We start from the raw sequence: 25713 nt of genomic DNA, 5'->3' as shown, positions 1-25713 counted from the left end.
GAATAGAAAGATAATAATCAAACGGTCCCTACCTTTAATTATTAACCAGCAAATTTGAATTTGATTCTTATCAAAATTCTAGATCATATTATTAAAGAGTTTAGGAATATTTAAATAGGGAAACTGATCATAAAAAAAGAATGGGACTTTATTAAGAATAGGTTGTGGCAAACTAATTTTTTTAACAGGTTGATGAAATTATTACATTAAGGAAAGGAAATTATTATATTTCACCTGGATTTTAGCAAGACTTTTGATAAAGTTCCATATGCAATTGCAGAAAAGATGAAAATATGTGTATAAGTGCACAATGAAATTATGGGTCTTCATAGCTGGTTGAGTTGTTGGATCCAAAGAGTAACTAAGTAGTAAAGAGTCAACATAAGCTTAGAAGAAGATCTTTAGGAAAGTGCCCTGGGAATCTATGCCTGGTCTTGTGCTATTTAATAGTTTTGCCAGTGAATTGGATGAAAGCATAAATAGTATCCATATCAAATTTGCAAATGATACAAAGCTGAGAGGGGTGGCTAATAGATTGGATTTCAGGCACAGGATAAAAAGAGAACTCAATTGAGTTAGAAATGTTGAGCTGAGTACAATAAAATGAAATTTAATAGAGGGAAATATGGTCTTAAATATGGCCTTAAATTTTATAAGTACAAGATAGGAGAGAGGATAAGATGATTTAATTTGAAAAATAACTAAAGGATTTATGCACTGCAAGCTCAACATGACTCAGTGATATGATATGGCAACTAAGAAAATCCCAAATTCTATCTCGTATTGTATTTATATAGTTTCTAGGAACCAGGAGCTGATCGTTTCTCTATACTCTGCCACTGTCAAAAGACATATGGAATATTGTGTTTCTTTCTAAAAAAAAAAAAAAAACCACTGGTAAATTAGAAAGCATTTAAAGTTAAGGAATTAAGATAGCAAAGGCTATAAGCTCATGCCATATGAAGATCAGCTAAATGAATTGGGAATGTTTCAATGGAATAAGAAAGTATGGGTGAGGACAGAGAGAAACAAGAGAGCTGACTTCAACTGTTTGGAGTGATGCCATGTAGAAGAAAAATTTGACTTTTTCTGATTTGCCCTAGAGGATAAAACTAGAAGCAATGGGTGGAAATTACAAAGAGGCAAACTTGGATTTGATATAAAGAAAAGTCTCCCAACAATTAGGGCTAACCAAAATTGGAATGGGTTGCCTATGGAAGCAGTGATTTCCTACTCTTTGAAGATCTTTAAGTAAAGGCCAAACAACTATTTGTCAGGGTTGTTATAAGGTCCCTATGGCAAGATATATTGCAGAAAAAAGGATCAAAGAATAGATTGGATAATTGCTTAAGAGTAGATAAGATGACTATAATGGATGACAGGGTGAATGTAGAATACTCTTTGGTTTTTTCTTTCTTTCTTTTTTTTTCCAAAGAGAAAGACCTCTGGACTAGAAAAGATAACAAAACAAAATGAATCCAAAGAAATTTAAACTCAAGACAATTAGGGAGATAGAAAAAAAAAAATCTGGCTATCATCTTGAGTTCAAATGATTAAGTCCAGAAGAACTACAGTCCAGGATTGTGGATATGAATGAATTAAGAATGAAAAATACAGAAAAGCTATCAATAATCATTAGATCATCAAGAACAAGAGCTACTTGTTCAGTACTAATAGTATTGAAAAAAGACAAATCCCCCAATTTTCAAAAAGAGAAAGAGTATAGGGATTCATGGATTTTAGGCTAGTGAACTTAACTTTCTATACTGGGCAAATTCTATTACATATATACATTTATATTGCATTATATTATGTCATGTTATATTACATTATATTAAAGGGATAGTTAGTGAACATTCAGAAAACACAACAACAATCACAAAGATGTACGATGGCTTCATCAAAAACAGGTTATGATTAATTAACCTCACTTCTTTTTTTGGTAGAGTTACTCAAATAATTGATTGAGGAATGTCAAAGAGAGTTTACCTCTAAATCTTAGATTTTACCTCAGAACAATAAAATTGAAAAAAAAATGTTTTTTAAAATACTTTTTTTTTTTAAATTAAGTAGACAAGGATAGACATGGAAATGTAAGATTTAGATTTGCAATCAGGAGACAAGAAATCATATTCCAGCTTTGACATACTTTCTTACTCAATAAAATTGAGCAAATCATGGAACTTAAGTCTAGTTTCTACATTTGGAAATGGAAAAAAGTTCAACTAAATCTTTGTTCCTATTCTATACTCCTATGGTTCTGATTCTAAGTTACTCTAAGTCACTTCTCTGAATCTCATTTCCTTCTTCTGTCTTACTCCCTCTACCACATTCTTTGCAATGATGACACCAGCCTCCTTGACATGTCCCCAAGACATCTCAGCTCCAAGTGTTTCTACCGACTAATCCCCAAGCCTGGAATTCTCTCCTTCCTTGGCTCCTTCTCCTGATCTCCTTGTTTCCTTCATGTCCTAACTAAAATCCTTTCTTCTACAAGACGCCTTTCTTGAGTCCTTACAAATGTTATTCTTTCTGTCTTTTGATAATCTCAAATTTATCCTGTATATATCTGTTTGTACACATTGTCTCCCCCATTAGACTACAAGCTCCTTGACAACCTTTAATTATTTTGCTTTATACTCTTAGCATTCAGCTTATAACCTATCATATAAGCACTTAATAAATATTTAGTGACTATTGGAAGACAGGCTTTAAATAGAGCCATACATTATGGAAATCAATTTGAAATTACTCAATAAAACCAGCAAGGTATTTGTATCTTTTGCCTCATAATTTCACTAGTGGGTATGTACATTTTGAAAGATGAAAGATGAGGGGGAGAGAGTTCCATATATATCAAAATATTCAGACCAACATTTTTCACAATAACAACAATAAAAAGAAACAAAATGAGAGGTCCATTGATTAAGGAATGGACAAACAAATGTACATGAATAAAATATAATACTATTCTATCATTAGAAAGTTCATCAATTTTTTTTTGCTTTTATTTTCCCATAGGGTTTTTGGGGGTTTGGTTATTTATTTATTTGTTTGTTTGTTTGTTTCTTTGTTTGTTGTTAGGTACAGAGAGTTTGGATTCATTTCCTGTTTACATAATAGAATTGTTTTTCTAATGAGTTATTCTGGGAAAGTCTTATTTACTCCCAATTTTTAAAGAAAATTATCAGAGGTATATCTATATTTTCAGACTAGCTTGGCCTCTAATAAGCTATCTGCTAGGTCACATAAAACTATCGTTATGTATCATGTTTTTTCAACAAATTTCATATGTGTACTATATGTTATATCCATTGCATAAACAATTATTTGCTATATGTTGGCATGAAAGGGTGAGTGGCACTATTTGCATGAGTTTATTTCATTCATGTTATATTCTGTACAATTTTTGTGCAATAGATTAATTGTATGGGGTTTTATAATAACAACAGCTATTATTTTCTCTTTGAAAACCCTATAGAAACCTTAATTTTAAGTGTGAATTCAGAGTATGGGGGAATAAAGACATTTTTAAAATATTGCATAAGTAGGCAAAAGATTTAGAAGATTATATAACTAAAGAAACTAACATAAAAGGCAGTTATGCAATTTGAGAAGATTTTTTTTCTGGCATTATACTTGAGGCTCTCCAGCAGAAATGTTTAGCTGAGGAATTGAATGTAGGAATTCAACCAGAGAGTTTTATAGAAATGCACCATCTATATAAAATCTGGGTTCTAGACCAAGCAAAGTAGGCTTTCTCTTAGAGAAGCTAAATATCTCATTAGGTCCCAAGTGTGCCTTCACCTATAGAAAGGACTAAGACCAAAATCCCTGTGTTATATGTCTACTGTGGCTCCAAATTTGACAACTTTTGACGGGAACCAGGTCCCTCAGAAGAAAAACAGCGAGCAGCCTGGATTGGTCAGACTACAGTGACACTACAACTGTGGAATGCAAATTAGTAAAAATAATAATAATAAGATTTATGGTCTCATTGATACACTTTTTGCCTTAATACAAAATTTCATTTGCTTTCAGTACAAAAAAGCCAGGAGTCATATGGTAATATTGTTTGCAAAAAAACAACTCATATAATTGATACAAAACATCAGAGGAGACCTATTTTATCTTTCCTCCTAAAACTGTTCAGCATGAAGGAGAAAACTCCTCAGAGTTGACTTTTGTCTTGCTACTAAACTTTGATGACTCTAGAAGAAAGACTGAGACTGATAACTTTGTATAAATCTGCTTCATTTAAATCTAGTTCAGATACCAGCCAAGACATCATTCTGTGATGTCATTGATCCATTTTATGAACAAAAGACAAATAACAACAACACCTATAGAGACTGCAGCAGAAGCACAATAATAATCACAATTGGATTACCCTGACCTACTCCGATCACCTTGACTATGCTGATGCAGAAGCCACTGTCAATATTCTCTGAGGTATACCTGAGATATACCTGGAACATGGAACATCAGAAAATCTCAGCTAGCCTGGAACCCTTTTCTTCATGTGGTTCAGAATAGAAGCAAAGTTTGGGAATCTCAACAGGAGCTCTGAACTTCACTTATAAGTTCAAAGACAATCAAGTAAAAGAGATAATAGTACACTGTTATTCTTCTTGGATAGATAGAGAGTCAAAGACCTTACACTAGACGGTGTCCAATAGGTCATAACTACAATAACAACTTTTTCTCCCTTTCTGTTATCATTGCATATTAGATGACCATACAAATATCTCATGCACTGGGAGAGAGAATGCAAACTTGTTCTTGGAGAAGCTAAAATCTTCTCCTCCAGCTTTAGGTAACCATGGAGAAAATTATCTAGGACCCCAAGGATCATCATATTGACCTCATCATCAATTTCTTATGGCTCGATTCTACCTGGACTTATGAGATCCTATGCAGAGTTGATGATACAGATTTAGAATGGGACTATATTTCTATTTTGGATAATGGATCTCAAGTGAATATCATTTCCTGAATCATTTTATGAGACATTGGGAAAAAAATACCTTTACAATTTATGACAGGATTTGGTGGATTGAGTATAAGATAGTTAAGTGGGGCAGTAAATAGAGCTCTGGGCCTGGAGTTAGGGGAACCTTAGTTCAAATCTAGCCCCAGGTAAGTGCCTAGTAGTTGTGTGATGTTGGGCATGTGACTATTTGCTTCAGTTTCCTCATATTTAAAATAAGAATATAATTAGTACCTACTTTGTATGATTGCTGGTCTCATAGGGATAGCACTGAGGGTCATCTCATCAGAATGAAAGTATTTAACACAATACCTGGCACATGGGAAGCATTATATAAATGGTAGCAATTGTTATTATTAGTTATTAGTTATTCATAGCTGGGCAACATTATGGTGAGCTTGAGATTCCCTGAAGAAGTTGTTGTGTCAACAGGAAAATGGGCACTGTGACTCTGGCACGTTCAGACTCAAGAATATTCATTTGAATCTCAACACTGATTGTAACTAATTCCATCTTATTCAAAATTCTAGTAGGATACTACAAGCAACAGGCTGAGATTTAATATTTGCAGAGGTTAATTAACCATCCATCAGACTGTGCAGAGACTAATGAGATGATAGAGAAAAGGGGCTAATGAATAACATCAGAAAAGTGACTTTTCAAATTCTGGTCTAGATCCTGAGATATTTGATTTAGAGAAATCTTGAGTTTAGGAATGGGAACTGTTTCTCTCCTCATCTCCTGCACTCAGCCTTTATGTGGAACGTGCTTCAGCTCCATTATATCATCCTGTTTTAATTCATTGTCAATGTACACTTTTGAGTAGTTGTTTTTAGCATCTTTTGTGTGGAGGAAATAAATAGTTGTTGCGTTCCTGATTCATATGATAAATTGAGGACCTTTCTACTCTCTTCCCCTTTGAAGAGACTGTAGACATGAGCCAAATCTATGTTTAACAATTTTTCCCCAGGTTTTTAGAATGGGAATAAAAACAAAAAGACAAAACACCAAGACAAAAGTCTTTTCTCTTTTTTTGAGGATTGGGTTCCTTCCTAGTACTGAACTTTCTGTATACAGGGAGATCTCATGGTATTCCTATCAGTAATTGTTTATTGATGGACTTTTAGACATGTGTATATTCTCTCTCCAATTAGAATAATCTCCTAGAGGGCTGGGTTTCTTTCACTTTTATCTTTTTTTCAGTACCTAGCAAAGGGCCCAACACATTCTGTGCTCTTAATAAATATTTGGTAATTAACTGCTAGCTCAATATTCCCTTCTCTAGCTAAAATCCTAAATGCCCTCTGTCTTCACTTTGTCAAAGAGACTGTTTCCTGGAAAGCGGCCCTAGTTCTGCCTAAGGACTCGAATGTAGCTGTTTTCCCATGAAAATTTTTGAAATCCACAGCTGCTCCTGACAGTGACTCCATTTAGCTTGGGCCATTTCACTTCTCCACTGAAGCTCAGTTTTCTCCCATTGGATCCAGGACATTCTGTATCCTTCCCCAAGGTGATATTAATGGGGGGGCTGTTGTAAGTCTGTTCCTGACTCTGGATGGCATTCCAGGTTATATAGACTGTAATAACTCAAAGCAAAAATGTTCATTAGAACACGATAAAGACATTGTAATACAAAGCAACATTAGATTTGGAATCGGTGGATCTGTATCCAAATTCTGTCTGTCACAGCCTGTGTATAAATAATAGTTCCTTGGAGAGGTGGCTAGGTGGTGCAATGGATAGGGCGCCAGTCCTGAAGTCAGGAGGACCTGAGTTCAAATCTGACTTCAGACACTGGGCAAGTCACTTAACCCCAATTGCCTCAGTAAAATAATAAAAAATAAAATAATAGTGCCTTGTACACAATGATTTTTTTTAACAAATGTTGAAGTGTACTGTTGATATAATGACTAAAGAAGTAAAAATAATAGCTAACATTGATATCATGCTTAGGCATTGTGCTAAGTAAGCACTTTAATTATCTCACTTGATTCTTACAACACCTCTGGGAAATAGATATTATTATTTTCACTATTTTTATAGATGAGGAGACTAAAGTAAACAGAGATTAAATGACTTGTTCAGGTACCATAGCTAGTTAGTGTCTGAAGTGAAATTTGAACTCACCTCTCCAGACGCTAGGTCTGGCATTCAATCCACTAGGCTACTTACTTAGCCCCAATATTATTATTATTGCTATTATAGATGAAGTTTAGTATAATGCAAAGAAGATTGAATTTGGAATCAGAGTTCTGACATAGCTGTGTGTCTTTGAGTAAGTGAAATAACTTCTCGGTTATTCTTGGTCCCTGAGTTTTCCCCTTTTCCCCATTCTAAATTTATGATCCTATAATAATAAAATAAACAGAATTTTCCCTTACTGCTTAAAATAATTCTTAGCAATAAGTGTCGTCCTTAGAGGCACATGAACCCAACAAGTGACCAATGACACTTGTATCACTTGACAAGGGATTATATGCTGCTGAATCTCTTGGTCCTGATGGTGCCCTGTCATCCCCAGGAGTAATGTTTGAGCCAGAAGGGCTGATGCTAGGGGAGTATATCAGCTTATGTAACCTCAGAGCAACCAGGTTCCTCTCAGAGAAGCTTGGGCTCAGCATTAAGGGAGGTTAGGCACTGGCTGGAAAATATTGCCACATCTGAGCTGTCAGAGGTACACACACACTATGATTCCACCGTGCCCCAGCTGTGGTTGAATCCCAGTTATTCTCTGCTCCACTTGGACTGGGAGCCTGGAAAAACATGGGCTGCCCTGCTTCAACCACATTACAAGTTTGTGCAGGAGTATGGGTAAAAAAAACTATAACCTCTCTTCATCCACACTGAGCCAGCAGGAGAGATTGAGAGCTTGCTTTCTCTTACCCCAATATACCTGACACAGAATGGATCCTTTGAAAATACTTATCCCATTCAGGACTTTACTGCCTTAAGAAAAGTTAAAGCAAACAGTGAAGTTTTGTATGTCCCTCACAATTATTTTGAAAATCCTAAAATTATTAGGCATCTTAGAGACCATCAGTTATAACTCCACTTTCCCTATGCAGAAGTTCCTTTTGCACCATTCCTAGACGTGGTCAACCAGTTTGTTATTGAACATTTTCAGGTCTCAGAAACTCATTACCTTATAAGAATAGCTCAAATTATTAAAAACTTCTTTATTTTGAGTCAAAATTTGTCAACTTGCAATGTCCATCCACTGATCCTGGTTTTTCCATCTAAAATTATGCAGAGATCTAATCTCTCAAATGTGGGACCCTTCAAATATTTGAATACAATGATCATATCTCCCGTAAGTCTTTTAGTGTCTGAGCTCAACATCCCTAGATCTTTCCTAAAACCCCAGTTCTGGACACTTCCTGTATCATCCTGATCCCCTCCTCTAGATTCTACAATTTGCCAAACTCATGTACATGCCACAAATTGGGACAGTGAGGAGAACTGAATTGGTACAGTGAAGAGTAGTCTATCATTTGGATTGCTTATCTACACTTCCTGAAGTTGCTCAATTTGCTTCTAGATAGATTGATCCTAAGGGATGCCCCATTACAGTTAGATAATAGCTCTCTTGGCTAAGAGTCCTTTCTACTATTCCCTTTGCCAATTCTGTCTATTACATGTTTCACCCTCTAGGAAAGCTTTTTTCCATAGGAAATGGCTTTTGAAAAACCACACTTCCTTGACCTGTCTTAAGGTATACTGGAAATAGAGGTAGTCCTTGCCACTTACCATTAGTATAGCCTTGGGCCAGTCATTTATCCACATATGAGCCTCAGTCTTATCAATACAATGGGCTATAATACTTTTCTGACCTACTTCCCACTATGGATCTGAGAAACTATAAAATGCTAGATGCACTAAGTTCATCTCCTCTTCATTTCTGATGAATGGGTTTGAGGAATATGTAACAGGCAATGCCATGAAGTTAAATCCTGGATTCCCCTTACCCACTGTAGACCATGGGAATGCCATTGCATTCTACTTGAGATAGGGAAAGGATAAAGCTGGGAGTGAGACTCCAAGCCGCAGGGGATCCTCAAACTACGGCCTGCGGGCCAGATGCAGGACATTTATCCCCCTCTCCCAGGGCTATGAAGTTTCTTTATTTAAAGTCCCACAAAACAAAGTTTTTGTTTTTACTATAGTCTGGCTCTCCAACAGCCTGAGGGACAGTGAAATGGCCCCCTATTTAAAAAGTTTGAGGACCCCTGCCAGGAGATAAAAGGGGAATGAGCTCATCTTTCTCACTTGTCTACTGATACCTCATACAAGCCATCTCCCCTCCTCCCCATTAAACAAAGAGACAGTATAGTATAGTATAGTATAGTATAGTATAGTATAGTATAGTATAGTATAGTATTAGTATAGTATAGTGTAGTATAGTATAATATAGTATAATATAGTATAGTATAGTATAGTATAGTATAGTATAGTATAGTATAGTATAGTATAGTGGAAAGAATACTGGTCCTGTGGATAGTGCACCAGCCCAGAAGTCAAGAGGGCCTGAGTTCAAATCTGGTCTCAGACACTTAACACTTCCTGGCTGTATGACCCTAGACAAGTCACTTAGTGCCTCAGCCAAAAAAAAAAAAAAAAAAAAAAGAATACTGGTCCTGAACTGGATTCAAATCCCACTATTCTCATACTTACTTTTGTAACCTCAAACAAGCCACGCAAGTTTCCTGTACCTCAGTTTCCCTATCTGTAAAATAAGGATCCTGGAATAAATGACCTCTGGTGTGACTCAGCTCCCCATATTTATGGATCTATGGTAATAGTAAGAAATTCTATTTTTACATTGAAAACAAAGACTATCTTTTACATCATTCAGCATCATCACATAAAGGCTCGCCAGCTTCCTATTAATAAGAATTTTTTATTTTATTCCCTATTATCTTATTTATAGCTATTGCCCAAGCAGCTCTTGTCTTGCTTAAAAGCAATAAAAGAGAAGAATTCTTTCCTTATTCTTCCCCATAGTTTTCCCCCTCCAAGGTCTAATGCAATGATATTCCCATGACCAGTAGTAGGTAAAAAGAATCCTTTTCAAAGTTTTGTTTGGGGAACCAGGATCTAATTTCATGGCATTGCCTGTTACATTTTCCTTCAAGTCCCCTCATCAGCAATGAAAAGGAGCTAAGCTTAGATTGGGAATGCAATGTGAAAATGGTCATTCTGGCAACTGAAAGGGACATATTTTTCCTAAATCTCTTCTAATTTGGCAGGTATGCCCAGAACAAATCTTGTGAATGAGCCTCAAGACATCCAAACAGATGTGCATGTGTTGGGGCGCCAAGACACAAGATAGACAGAAAAGTGTGAAATGAGGTCATGCGATTTCAGCTTGCAAGATGCTGAGGCAAAAATTGTTCTTCACAAAAGCCAGCCACAACCGCTGCTCATGCATTTGAGTGTGACAAATTCTGAGGAACAAAAGACGCAGCTATAAATTAAGTCATTTAGCAAATATGTTGTTCGCAGTGATCCAAAATTATTGTTTATGCATAGTGACTTAAATAAGGCTGGAGAGAAACAAAAGACTTCAGAAATTTGTTCTACACCTGTTACCAAATATTTCTATCACTGACATAGATTATCCTACTCACTGGTGTGGTGTCAAAGCAAATTGGATCTGTTTTGTATTCTAAATACAGCCCAATAACTAGCACATCAGAATGGACTTGATAGTAACAGTGTCTAGCAGCTAATGCCCCAAGGCCATATTTTGAAATATGTTATCTCCTGTCTAATTTAAAATGCAATTTGAAAATATACAAATATTCCTTTTGGGAATGGACTATAAGAGCCAAGGCTGACAATAAGGGATAATTGGATTTTTTCAGAGAATGCCCCTGACAGTACTCACCATATTTGTCACATAGTTGAGTTGGATTTGAGAAATGAAAAAATAACTAACTATTCTTCCTGTTTCTATCAGAGTAGAAGATACCACAGTGCGATGGGATGAGTGCTGAACCTTAAGTCAGAAGACCTAAGTTCAAGTCTTAGCTCTCACATTATGACCAAGTTATTTAATCTTTGTGTCTCAGTTTCTTTATCTCTAAAACTGAAATAACATGTATTACCTTACCATGTTGTGAGATAAGGCTTTTACAAATTTTAAAAGAGCTACACAAATAGATAGAATCAAAGCATCATTGAATTATAAAAAGTTATAAAGAATATGAATATGTATTGGCTCCCTTAATTACCTCTGGATAATGGAACTATCTTTCCATATCCTCCTGAAAAGAGATGATTTGGGGGGAAATGTCCCATTCTACAATAGGCAAGAATCATACACAATTCATCTCAAGAATCTGTTTGACTCTTGAAGAACACAGATTGACCAAAGGGAAAAATCCAGAACCAGCTTTTACTCAATCCCATAGTCCTTAGCACTTTTTGTCAACTGAAATTAGTTTGCTTTATGTGGCACTGACTTTGAATTTATTTGCTTCTGTACATGTTTATACTATCTCTAATAGTAAATTGTAAACTCCTTGAAGTCAGGGATTATTTTATTATTGTTTTCCTATATCCAGCACCTATCATAATATCCTATACCTAGTGGATCTTGGTAAATATTTTTTGACTCACATTTGTGAATTGAAAATATATTGGTAAGAGCAAAGACTCTACTGAAGAGAACTGGTTAAGACTGTTCCTTAGTTCTCTCCTTGGACATTCCCCACATTTCATCAATGATTTGGGTGAAGTCATAGCAATTTGTTTGTCAAATTTGTAAAAGACATGAAATGAGAAAGAAGAGCTGCTAAATGAGATAATAGAATTATGATCCAATATGCTCTTGACAGCCATGTGGAAACCAATAAGATAAAATTTAATAGAGATAAATATGAAGTTCTCCACTTGGATTAAAAATTAAAAGAAAACAAATGACTACACTAATATAAGAGAGATTAGATATAGCTGAAAGAAAGTTCATGTGAACAAATACCTAGGGATTCCAATGAACCAAAACCTCAATATGAACTAAAAGTATAATATGGCAGCCAAAACAGCTAATTTAGTTTTAGCCTTACAACAATAGAAGGAAGTGTCCAGGAGTAAGGAAGGTGACGATCCAATTGTTTTTTACCATAAACAATCCATACTAGTTCATTTCTGCGTGTCACACTTTGATGTCTCAAAGGGCAATAATGGCTTCCTGATAGCCAAATAAGTGACTTCTTCATCCTAGTTCTGCAGCACTTCAACTGTATGAACCGCAAAACTTTCTCTTGCCTTAGTCACACCATCAGCTCCTCTTTGCCTGATAACTCTTTCTTATTTCCTATGCTCTTTAACCCACAATTTCTTATATATAGGTATCTGCTATAGAGGGCAGAGACTCTATCCTCAGTTTCTGTAAAGGGCAGGAACTCTGGAGAAATATACTTAAAGCTCAGTATGATTGATTTGATCCGATAACAAGGTGTTAACTCAGTGGAATTAAGATAATGATTCTCTAGTTTACATGTACTTTAAGTACAGTTCTACAAGTTGACACCTATTCTACAAGACTGACATCTATGATGATGTACTTGTATTAGAGTATTTAAATAGAAGACAAAGTCAGCCATGGAGATTCCATCAGATCAGCCTCGTGGTGGCTCTCCTGCCTCCTGCACTTTGGGAGAGACTGGTTCAGAGTGGAAGACTGAAGGAGACAATAAAGACTTTGGACTCTATTCCTGATCATTCTCATGGTTATTATTCTGTTGAGATCAAGGCCGGTCCTGAGACCTCCAGAAAGCTAACCAGAACATTACAAGCCTCTTTTTCTTTCTATAGTTTCTGTCTCAGTGATGTTTTCTATTCCTATATCTTCAGTTATCATCTCTATACAGATGATTTCAAAATATATTTTTCCTGCATGACATCTATCCAGAGTTTCTAGATTACATTCTTAATCTAGTCTGCTATCTGCTTCCATTTTATGGGAGAGTTCACCGCATTCACATTCACAGTTAAAATAACTAATTCTGTATTCCCTGCCATCTTATTTACCCTGTTATACTTTTCTTTTACCTTTCTCCCTTCCTTCCTCCTCAGTATTTTGCTTTTGATGACCACCTCCTTCAAATAGCCCTCCCCCTTTAGAGCTCCTCCCCCTTTTTTACACCTTTCTCCTAATATTTCTGTTTTATCTTCTATTAGCTAGACCACATTCTTAATTGCTTTATGTGTATCAATGGAATCCTTCACAGATTTCCTTGTGTTAATTGTAAACTGTCCTTAAATACAACAAAGCCTTTTCAGTGGATCAGTGTTATAGATTTACACAGAGGAAGGGATCAGTCCCACTTTTTACACCATAAAAAATAAAGTGGATGAAAATACATTGTACAGATTATAAATTTATTTTACATTTCTTCCTCTCTTATATTCTACATTCCAGCCTAATTGTTCTATACTTGCTGTTCTCTGAAAGTGAATTCCATGTCTTGCCTATTTCCCTTTTTTTTTTTTTTTTTTTTTTTTTTTTTTGCCCATGCTTAAAATGTACTCTGTCCAATCTAGGCTTTGTAAAATTCTTGATTCCTTAAAGGATTAGCTTCAAGGACTAGCTTAGTTGCTAGGATTCTCTCCCTTTCCCTCAAATTATTACAAATATGCTTATCTAAATATGTATAGTATAGTATCTCCTCAGTAGATAGATTGTAAACTACTTAAGAGCAGAGATTGATTTTTCTTTTGACATTGTAAATTCTGGGTTCCTGGGATGCTATATATAAAGAAATTCACAAATTGGGTGGAAAATTAAGACTTCCAGCTCTAATCCTGGTATTCTCATGACCTTTATGTATACATAATTCCCCTTCTTCCCCAAAATTCATTTATTTAATAAATATCTATTAATCCTAGAACACTGTATACTCATGCAATATTTCTACACTGGTAGAAATTCAAAGACTAGATGTTGCATTAGAGGGAAAATGAAGTAACTGATTGAGAACTCACCTCATACTGAAGACAAACTGGATTCAAGTCTTGTCTCGAATACATTTTATTTATGTCTTTAGACAAGTTACATAACCTTTATGTACTCTATGCAACTCTCTCTCTCTCTCTCTCTCTCTCTCTCTCTCTCTCTCTCTCTCTCTCTCTCTTTCTCTCTCTCTCTGTCTCTTTCTCTTTCTCTTTCTTTCTCTCTCTTTTGTCTAAGTATAACTTTGTATACAAAGCTTAATAAAATGAAGGGTGAATAAGACCAAATGAGGAGAGAAATGCTTTGTTCAATGGGTGCAGGTATGTTTTTGTATGTGGTCCTTCCCAGTTGAAAAATTATTTGCTAAGAGTTATGACATCTTCTGAAGGTGACTGCAAAAAATCCATATTTCTTAGGACTATATGAATCTAATAAAAAGAACTGATTATGCATTCAAATCCTTGTAAAGGGACAGGAATATTCACTACATCCTTTAAAAACCACAATACCTTAAAAATGGTCAGTGGTTCAAAGATCCCTAACAATAGTCCAATCATCCAAATGGAACCTTAACAACAAAATCCTAAAGAAAGAAAATCAAATTTTGTATTATAAGAACAACAAATAATTAAGTTAAAGAAAATTTTAAAAATTATCAGTTAATAAATGTTTGTGAAGTACCTACAGTGGGTCAGGCACTGTACTAAGCATTTTGAATACAAAAAGAGGAAAAATAATCACTGCCAAAAGGAACTTACCTTTTTTTGAGTGGGGGAAGGGGAGGGAGAAGGCTAGGCAATTCTTTTTGGATTATAAATTGATGAATAAGGAATATATAAGGAATAATGAATAAGGAATTCCCTATAGCCTATACTGAAAAAGACAAGGGGAAAAAGATATCATGTTGTAAATTCCTCTTTACTCAAGGAGGAGATTGAACTTGGTAGGGGGATAAAACACAAACACAAATACAGCTAGCTGTAGCCAACATTAGATGGTAAGTAGATTGGAAAGTTGCAAAACCGAAGAGCTAGCTATAGGACATTTGGGGTGGGGGAGAGGGCGAGGTCATGCTTAAAAATTGCATTACTGGTCATTCACCAGTGGCTAATGGTGAATATAGAAATCATTTTTGGTCTAATATGGAGCCACTGACATCAGGTTGAGCAAAGGAAGAGATATTATAGAGAGCATCGCCTAAGAGCTTTATCCTGCCTAGGAGCCAGCAATCTTAGTCACATAACTCAGACTTAAATCCTCTCTGGCATTAAGCTCTCTTTTTCATTAATGCCAGAATTCATTTTTAAAAATCAATGAAAATTGAAACTGTTCACTTGGGGACTTGTGTCTTGGGCACACTTATTACTGAAACTCACTGCTTTCTTACAATATTTGTTTTGTGGTTATCCCATGGAGTACATGGATATGGATATTCTTAAATACCCATGGAGCTTCCAACTACATTAAAGTAATGAGCTTACTTAGTTGCATGGTCTGAAAGACATGGTTATATGGCTTCATTGTAAATGGATTATCACTCTGTATGAAAGTCAGAAAGTAAAACTGCATCTTTGGCTTCAATAAAGTATAGATCAAATTCTTGGTGAATCAGAGACAGGAAGGGCTATAAGGGACCTCCAGAGGTCATCTAGTTCAACTTATACCTGACCAAGATTCCTAGGTTTTATTTTATTTTATTAGTTTTTCTATATTGCCAACATATAGCAGCCACTCATGAGCCCAAACCAGATTGATGTGGAAGCTTTGACCTGTTTGTTTCTGACCAATGTCAGTTCACCCCTCATTAAGCAATCCATTGACTCCTTCTTTCCTGGGGTCTGCTATCTTGGTGTCAAATTTGGCAAGGTTATTTAATCAGCTTTAGACTTCATTTGGCTCAGAACGTTTTAATTTAAGCAGTCCACTAATCCTAGCCTCCCCTAGTGACAGAGATTATGGAGATCAGATGCCACACCCATCTTCAGTAGATGACACAGATTTGAATACTAGTATGTACTGCCATTGTGATGAAAAATATACTTCTATTGAATTAGGTTACCCATGTAAGTGGATTAAACTGGTCACAAGGAATATTCCAAAGACATTTCTAATAGGACTATAATACATTTTTTTTTTTTAATGGGACTTAGCCTTTTAATTATGTTTGACTTGGACTAATACTTGGGCAGTTCCCTGAGCAAAATGTATCCTGGCTGATAGGTAGAGAAAATAGTCCAAAAGAATGATTGAGAGGCAAACCAGCCTGAGATTTGATATTTTCTGGAGATTACACATAAATTAGATAATTAATATTTGACTAATTGAAAATTAGTTAGGGTAGCTAGGATGGCTAGGATTGAGTGGTGGATCTGGAGTCAGGAAGATTCATCTTCCTGAATTCAAATCTGGTCTCAGATATTTATTAGCTGTGTAACTCTGGGCAAGTCACTCAATTTTGTTTGCTTAAGTTTTTTCAACTATAAAATGAGCTAAAGAAGAAAATGGCAAATGACTCCAGTATCTTTGCCAAGAAAAACCCCAAATGGATTCATAAAGAGTCATATACTACTGAAATAACTAAAAAAATTGAAAATTGACCATATACTAAAGAGAAATGCTTCAGACCTTCAAGAACTCAGGATTTCTTTGGGTACATTGGCAAATAGTAATGATTACCATGCTTCAATAGATAGTCTTTATGACTTTCTCTGACCAAAATCAATTATTATCTCTTGATGAGGCTCTCCAAATATATTTTTTTAGTAATGCTTTAAAGTTTGTAAAATGCTTGCTTCCCATTACCTCCTTTGAGCATCAAAAACCCTAAAAGATTCAATAGTTAGTACAGTTTTATGAATCCCATTTTAAAGATGAGGCAACTGAGGCTCAGATTTTCAGAGAGGAAGAGATTTTAGCTTCAAAAGTAAGAGACTAGAAAAATTAAAAGAAATGAATATCTTCCTGACATGGACCCAATAGGATCCTGACATGTCTACCATTACATCATGCTGCTTCTTTTAGTTAGCCTGGTCTTCAGGCAACCTATCAACAGATCACTTCCAGACCTTCTACTCAAGTCTTTCTAGTTTGGTGGGACCTACTGGCATTCACAGGCCATTGGAATAGTCTCAAAAAATTCTAAATCAGCCCTATAACATAAGAAAGCATCCTACTAGAAATTTTGTGGCAGAGGCAAAAGTAAATTAGCTAAAAATTATCACAAAAGCAACTAAAACAATGTATTCAAAGCAATTCTCAATTGTGGCTTCTGAGATTCTTAGAAAGCTTCATGTAAGAGAATGAAAAGGGAAGTTTAATTATCATTAAATGTCAGTGTACAATTGGAAAGCTCAACTGAATCAAAATAATTTTGCTTTTCAAACTGATAGTTCATATCCTGATGGATGGGGAAAATTAAACATGAAAGAGAGACACCCACTTAAGGCATTTAAACCTGAAATTAAATTTAAAATTATGTGTCACATGAAAAAGCTGCACTGAGAGAGGCTTCTTAAGTGGAATATTAACTAGTTCATCATATTTGCTTGAAGAAGAAAAAAAAGCAGTCACTTCTTTGTTGTGTAACAAAGACCAAATATTTATCAATAATCATTTGGATATACAGAGTGTCATACAATCATGAGAAAATTGAATGCAGGATTTGAGACATGATCTTTGGAGATGGATATGCAAAATTATAGCCATGCCTTCCTATTTGGTTGTTTGCCCCAAATGGGTGATCTCAGTTTGCTGAGTTCTGTTACTCCTCACAACTTCAGGGCTTCCATTCAGCCAATATACTCAGTTATCACTCCTTACTTCCATGTAGTTTTAGTCACCAGTAGGACCTTTTCTCTCTTTTCATTTTCACCTTCATTCAAATTTCATGGAATCTCCTAAAGGAGTGCATGCTGATGGACTTAGAGAATGCACATTTTCCCACCTCCTCCACTGTAGAATCATCTGGTAAACTGTTACATTCCAGAATGAGTTAAGCAATCTCACCTAATTGCCTACCATAGATTCTTCATTATTTAACAAAGATAACTAACTTCAGAGAAACACGGGAAGACTTAAATGAATTGATTCAGAGGGAAGTAAACAGAACCAGGAAAACATCATACACAGGTAATGACTACAACAATCTAAGCAGAAAGAAAAATAAAATGAAACTGAACATTATGTAATTATAATGAAAAAACTTGGACCTTGGAAAAATATGAGAAACAGGGCTTTCTTTCTTTCCTTAGAGAAATGAATTATTATAGCTATGGAATGCTGTGGATGCTTTCACTACATGGATTTATTGGTTGATTTGAAGAACTGTTGCTTTTCTTTTAAATATTTATTATGAGGAAAGGCTAGATGCAGGGATAAAAGTAAAAAAAAAATGTCAATACTTTTTAAAAGAAAGATAATTAGGTAGAAGTTGGAGAGTCTTACTTTGTCCTCAAACAAGTGGGATATACTTTGTTATGATGGGGGGGGGGTGAACTCTCTGCCAGGTGTCAAAGGTAGAAAGGACATCAATGCTTGCAATCACTATAACTGAACATGGAGATTTTGTCAGGGACTTTGCTGAAATTATAGAGCAGCAAGTCTTTGTTCACAGAGCAAGCTTTTGTGAGTTTGGAAGTTAGCACATATGAGTCTAAGACCACTAATTCCAATAAAAATTCCTATAATGGACCAAGAAAGATATCTCCTGACAGATGGCATAAAGCTGACTGCCTTCTCTCCTATGCTAACAAAGACTTCACCAAACAACAATGGACACCCACAATGGAAAGAAGCACTTGATCCTCCCTGGTAAGAGTGATAGAGAACTGCCAGGGAAGCCACAAAGGGGTACAAGAGGTGCCCCACTGGCAACACCTGGGAGGAGCAGCATGCTGGAAGATGAACTACCTGATTTCTTAGGACAGTAATCCTTTATGACTCAATAAGGATCTCAAGGAGAAAGTTGCTTATGGGGAAAAAGAGTGTGGAGGGTTTTGTTTTCCAAAGGTTCTCTTAGGCATTTGCTTTATTTTCTTTTTTCCATGAGTCCAGTAAAACTACTATCCTTTACCTTTTGAAGTGTGCACTTATACAGGGGATGTAAGAGCTTATAAGTAGTGTCACATAATGATTTGCCAAGATTGTCTGGATGAGAAGTAGGAATGAGAGAACTGAGAATTCTCCCCAAAGGACCTAGCCACTAGCTATCTGGAGGTCCTCTGACAGTATTACACAAATCAGAAGATCCCAAAATAGAACTCTGAGGCAATTCATTGGCTAATATCACAAATGTCAGAAAAATTTTATATAAAATGAGTTTATTGTCCAACAGCATAGAAGCTGAGCTTGGAAAAAGGATAAAGGTGCCATTTTGATGGAGTTAGGCTTATGCAGGGGCTCCTCACAAGTTTCTTTTGAATTTTTAACCTTTAGGTCACAGATATGCTGCAAACTTACCTCCGAATTGCTAAGTAGTATCTAAATACAAACATTTTCATTTTAAAAGAACTCCATCACATGTACTACCATCTTTTTTTTTTTCCAGATTCCATGGAAAATATAAAATGATTGCTATATACAAAATTCAACTGTGTCTTATGGAAAACAGGTTTAATATCTTTGATAACTATCACAAGATTCCCTGTTCATCACTAGAAAGAGCCAGATCTTTTCTATTTTCCAACTTCAACAAATGTTTCCAAGCATCTAATGTTCAAAAACAATTATGCTAAGCACGGGGAATAAAATCAATCAGTTCATTAAAATGCTTTGATTAAGTACCTACTTCAAGCTTTGAGAATACAAGTTCAAAGACTAAAACAATTCCACAGGCACAAGAAACTTATATCATACAAATTGGAGGAGACAATTATATATAGCATACATGTGAAGCAAATAAATAAAAACTCAAAAGAAGTTGACTGAAAGCTAGTTTCGGAGGGAGAGCACTAGTAGTTAAGGGATCAAGAAAGACTTCATCCAGAACATGGTTCTTGAGCTATGCTTTAAAGGAAGGTAAAAGACATACCATTGAACCTGATCTCAAGAAACCGACAATTGAATGTGGGAGAAATGATGACATTAGCACATTAAGATAAAAAAAAGAAAGATGAATGCAAAGGAACTGTGCAAGCAAAATGTTATCACAAATTAAGTGAAGAAAAAAAAAGAACCCTTTCACCTAGGATAGTTAGGGAAGGTTTCAAAAAGAATGTACCACTTAACTAGATCATTAAACAAAGGACAGACTTCAAAAGAGACTGAGGAAAAATGATTGAGATATTGAAGACAGAAACAAAGAGACAAGAGAGGGGAGGTAAAGAATTGGGTGTGGAAAGAGTCCAGAATGGGTACAATGCAGATTAGAGAAGGATGAAAAAAGATTGTGAATGACCTCAAATGCCACTTTCAGTAGTCTATAAGGAGAGTAGCAATATATTTTCAAAGCTATATTCCCTGGATTAAAGACTATTTTAATAGTCTTTGAGCTGAAAGGAACCTCAGATATCATTCAATCCAACCCACTTATTTTACAGATGAAAAAGTTAGACCCAGAAATACTGAGGGATTTGCCAAAGATCACACACAGCTGTAAGTAGCAGATCCAGGAGTCAAACAAGTCCACTGGACCATGTTGCCTAAGACATGACATGAGGGATGGATTAGAGAAGGGTTAAACCAGAAACTGGGCCTCCAGATAGGAGATTACAGCAATAGTCTCATCAAGAAAAGATGAAAGCCTGAACTAAGGTGGAAACCAAATTGAGATTTGTTGCTAAGACTGAATTGGTGAAATGTGGCAATGAATTGGACATAATATATGCATGGAGAGGGAGAAAGAAAGACATACAGAGACAGAGAAAGAGAAAGGGGGGAGAAGAAAGAGGAGGAGGAAGAATAAAAGTTTGTGGAGGAAATGGCACAGAGACAGAGGGACAAGGGACAGAGGGACAAAAAGAGAGTGTCAAAGATGGTTAAAGTTTTGAAACTCTTGTCAATAAAAACAAGAATGTTAAAGGGGATCATCAGATCTTGAGAAGAAGACAAAGAGTTCAGTTATGGATATATCAAGTTTATGGTGCCACCTGGCATTTGAAATACAGGAGAAAATAATTAGCAAGCAGTAAGAACTAATGGATTGTTCCTCAGAGGAAAGATATCATTCTGGAATCATCTGCAAAGGTGATAACTGACTTCTTGATAATCGATGAGGAAGTATAGAGATAGGAAGAGAAGAGAAAATGGAGAAGAAAAAGAAGAGAGAGGTAAAAAGAAAAAAATAAAGGGGAGGGAAGGAGAAAGAAGGAGAAGAAATAGTAGAATAGGGCAGGGGAGGTCCATGTTTTGGGAGGAAGAGAATGGGGAACCAGGAAAGAAAACAGAAGCAAAGATCAGAAAGGGAGATGGAGAATCATGTGAGTATTTACATGATGCTACTCACACTAGGTGAAGAACTAGTATAGAAGTAAGGTATAGAAGAGGTGAACAGACAAGTGACTGTAGTTAGTGAGAGAAATTTCAGTTCTTGGAAATAAACATTTTTGAGTGATGGAAAAAGTGAAGATATGGCCATCCTAGTGGATAGCTGAAATACAATGGAGTTGGAAGTCATGAGAGATTCAAAAAACTACAAGGATCAGCTTCCTAGAGTGGTTATTAATAGAAATATTGAAATCTTCACATTTGAAATCAGGAAAAGGTAGAAAGAAAGACTTGCAGCTAGGAGCCAGCGTCTTAGAAGGGATCCAAAAGCATGTTATGGGTACCAACTCCAAAGGACATCAGTTGCTAGAGAATGGTAATAAAGTATGGAGGTGGAGGTGGCCATGGTCAATATTGAACAAAATAAAATAGTAATGGCACCTCCAGACTGTGTATGAGAGTGGCAGAATTGAAATGACTTCTTGGAGATCTGAAATCCTTAAAAGTTAGAAGTTTCCAAGTTTAAGACAAAGATATTATAAAGATCTTTTATATGAAAAGGGAGTAGGTGGTACAGAAGATAGAGCACTAGACCTGGAGTTAGGAAGACCTGAGTTCAAGTTTGCCTTTAGGCACTTACCAGCTATGTCATTTAATCCCATTTGCTTCACTTTCTTCATTCATAAAATAAGCTAGAGAAGGAAATGGCAAACCATTCTGCTATCTTTATAACAAAATCCAACAAAGAGTCAGAAATTACTTGAACAACAAAATATAAGGAAAAAAACTATCAGGCCTGAAACATTTTGAGAAAAAAAGCCAAAAGATTCAAGTATTTAGAATTTTTACAAAAGATATGTGAGTTAGCAAACCTTAAATCTTACAGTTCTTATTTCCTGGAGAGCGAAACAGCATGGGATAGGAGGAGAGTTGACTTCAAAATAAAGATGGTTTGGGTTGCCTCAGAGTCACAGAAAACTCCCTAAATCTGACTTTCAGAAAAGGTGCTACCTACATAGGTAGAGAGAGTTTCTTCATTTGGGAATTCCCTTTATCAACAAAATCATAGGTTCCATTTCTTTTTGTGTTTCTTGGAAGGCAGGTATCACATATTGTAAACCTGAGTCCCCTAAGTATCTAGGACTGGGCTAGGAATAGTAAATGTTTGACAAAAGAATGAATGAATCTTGAACTGGGTGAACAGATTTTGTGAACTTGCTGAAATTACATGACTTTTTCTGTAAAAATTCTAAATGTCTGGATTATTTTTGTTTTTTTCTTATTTTTAACAGGAAGAAACAGATGCTCAGGGAGTTATAGTTACTTACCCAGGTTCATACAGTGTCAAAAGGTAAAATTTGAAACCAGTTCCTTTGACTCTAAATGTAGTTTTCACTGTACCATTTTGTCTTCAGGATAGAATAATTCCACATTCTATTCATAAAAGAGCCATTAGGGAAACTGCCTTGGAGCTCTCCAAAATGGAATGAGCTGTCATTATAAATATCTATTCTATAATAGATTTGAACATAAGAACCTATTCCCTATTACCATTTTGGGAGCTTCTCTCAAGAGAAGTCATCATCCCTTACCTTTCCTGGCCTGTTAGAGACCCCAAATGAATTTAATCCATTTTAAGAGCAGCCCAGAATATCCCCAATCTTAAAAACCAACAGTTCCCATTGAAGTTCCCTCTACTTTAGAGAAGGAATAACTTTAGGATATTCTAAAATGAATGTAAATTGTAGAATCCTGTCTGAATTCCTCGGATAAGCAGTATTATTTGACATACTCATTGGAAAAAAAAATCCTCAAAGCTCATGAATTGGAAAGATCTTCCCTCAGAGGTACTCTTGTTCAACTTCTGCCTATGCTATTAATTCCCTCTACTACATCTCTAACAAGTGGTCTCCCTGCCTTTGCCAGCAGACCTCAAGTAACAGGACTTTCTAGAGGCAGCCTATTCCACTTCAGATCACAGTTAATTTCTTAACAATTATTCAGAGAATAGAGAACCAGAATTATTCCCTCTTGAATTAATATGCATTGCCTCTTAAAGATGTGAGCCTAGGTAAGGTGTGCCCCAAGAAGCAAAGCCTACACTTTGGGCATTATAAAAAGGGAAAATATTTCACATGTGGAAAGGAAAATTTTTTTCTCCACAAACTTATTTTAGTTTTAATTCTTTCTGTTTTCCCACTGAGATCATCTAATGGTAGTCATACTCACTTGGGGCATCAATTTGGAGCTGGGCATTCATATATATATACCCCACCCAACTCTCCTACAATATTCTGAGCATCTATCTTCAGTAATCCTTATTATAGCTTTTTCCCTCCTTCTTGCTTCTCTTCATCAATGTATTTTGTAAGCCTCAAAATACACTTTAATGTTACATTGAGAACTGTCAGTGAATAATTTCACAACAAACTCTCTTAAGTAGAAAGATTACTTTCTCCTTCTCCATTTATGTTCAGGAATGACGAGCAGTTGCTGCCAGTAACTTTTCCCAAATTCCTTAAGGAACAACGGTTAGAAAGTACAGTTAGAGTCTCTACAAGTACCATCCTGCTGTTTGGGACATCATTTCTTTCCCCTAATTTTATCTGTAAATGACTAGATGGATGTGGAGCAGGGGGGAAATTTCTTACCTTCCGTGTTCTGAGCGAGGATGCCGGCAGCAATCAGTGCTTGCCAGAGCAGGACAGGCAAACCCCAGGACCCCCAGTTCTGCCTAAAAGAGTTTGTCAAGGAAAAGGAATAGGTTAAGATGGAAAGCATGGGACAAGCTGCTTTAAGAGAAAGAATAGAAGTAGAACTTGTACCTTGCAAGCATTTTCGAGAAGTTTGCTGAGAGAGACTAAGTGAACAAACTCTATAACTGCATGAGCTTGCACTTAGGGAAGAGAGAGAGGGGAAAAGTCGCAACAAGTTGAAATCCGCTGTCTCTCCGTCTGCATCGGGAGGAGAATGAACAAAGGCAGCTCTCAGGGTCTCCGGCTCTTTAAGTGACTCATTGCAATCAGTGCAGCAACTGAAATCTGATTCCTTCCAGCACTGCCTTTCCGACCACCGCCCTGAACTCCTTAACTGTCTCTCCCACCTTATTAACTTAAATCTACTTTCTTTTACCTTTCCTCCATGTGCTCTCTATAGCCAGAATATGGTGTATTACATATATGTACGTATATATATACTCCACACCCTTTTTCTTCCGTTGACACCTTCACGCCAATAAAACGACCTTCGACATCCTTTTTTGTATATAGGCAGTATTATGTTACATTGTGTAGATTGCCAAAGTTTTACAGTTAAGATTTTAAAATAAATTTTGCCCAGCTGTAACTTAGGTAAACTACCATCTGTATGAGGTACGTAAATATCAAACCAATGACAAAATTCTCTAAGCTTAAACAAGATTTTAAAAGAATGTGGAGTGAACGTCTGATTTCACTGGTATAGGTGAAAAGCAGCAAGGAGCAATTGACAAGAATTGAGTTTAAAGCCAGGAAGATGTGAGTTGGAGATCCTGCCTTTGACAAGTACTGGCTCTGCCATTACCGGCAAGTGACTTAACCTTTCAGTGCCCAGGCAACTTTCAAAGACTAACAGTTGCAAAGAATGTGTCAATCTGAAATAATAGAATTTCCTCATCTGAAAAGTCTAAATAAATTATTAGTTTCTAGGCTTTAGGTGGTGCGAGCCAATGGAAAGACATAGAGGTCACTAGATTTGTCTCACCAGGTAATTCTATGTAAAATATTCTCTCTCTCTTTTTTTTTTAATAATCATAACTTTTTATTGATACAATCCATGTCTGGGTAATTTTTACAACATTATCCTTTGCACTCACCTCCCTCCCTCCATCCCCTCCCCCAGATGGCAAGCAGTCTTATACATGTTAAATATGTCACAGTATATCCTAGATACAATATATGTGTGCAGAACCGAACAGTTTTCTTGTTGCATAGGGAGAATTGGATTCAGAAGGTATAAATAACCCGAGAAGAAAAACAAAAATGCAAACAGTTTACATTCATTTCCTAGTGTTCTTTCTTTGGGTATAGCTGCTTCTGTCCATTATTGATCAATTGAAACTGAGTTAGATCTTTTCTTTGTTGAAGAAATCCACTTCTGTCAAAATACATCCTCATACAGTATCGTTGTTGAAGTATATAATGATCTCCTGGTTCTGCTCATTTCACTCAGCATCAGTTCATGTAAATCTCTCCAAGCCTTTCTGTATTCATCCTGCTGGTCATTTCTTACAGAACAATAATTTCCATATACGTAAAATATTCTTAATTTAGATAGCTAAATTTGACTTAAAATCGTGAAGCTTTCT

The 25713-nt window shown here is 36.0% G+C and overlaps 1 protein-coding gene across 1 annotated transcript in view; it reads right to left on the bottom strand.

Moving 5' to 3' along the window:
* Positions 1 to 24331, bottom strand: part of COL15A1 (collagen type XV alpha 1 chain) — a 196182-nt gene extending 171851 nt beyond the window's left edge. Inside the window, exons 1-2 of the mRNA XM_051966718.1 lie at positions 24194 to 24331; positions 24020 to 24102 (exon numbers count right to left, since the gene is read on the bottom strand). Of these exons, the coding sequence (XP_051822678.1) occupies positions 24020 to 24102; positions 24194 to 24204 (94 nt within the window). The 5' untranslated portion in view covers positions 24205 to 24331. The remainder of the gene's footprint in view (positions 1 to 24019; positions 24103 to 24193) is intronic.
* Positions 24332 to 25713: the final 1382 nt, after the last annotated feature.

This window comes from Antechinus flavipes, chromosome 1, assembly GCF_016432865.1.
Source record: "Antechinus flavipes isolate AdamAnt ecotype Samford, QLD, Australia chromosome 1, AdamAnt_v2, whole genome shotgun sequence".
Taxonomy (NCBI): domain Eukaryota; kingdom Metazoa; phylum Chordata; class Mammalia; order Dasyuromorphia; family Dasyuridae; genus Antechinus; species Antechinus flavipes.
This window is presented reverse-complemented; position numbering and strand designations above follow the sequence as displayed.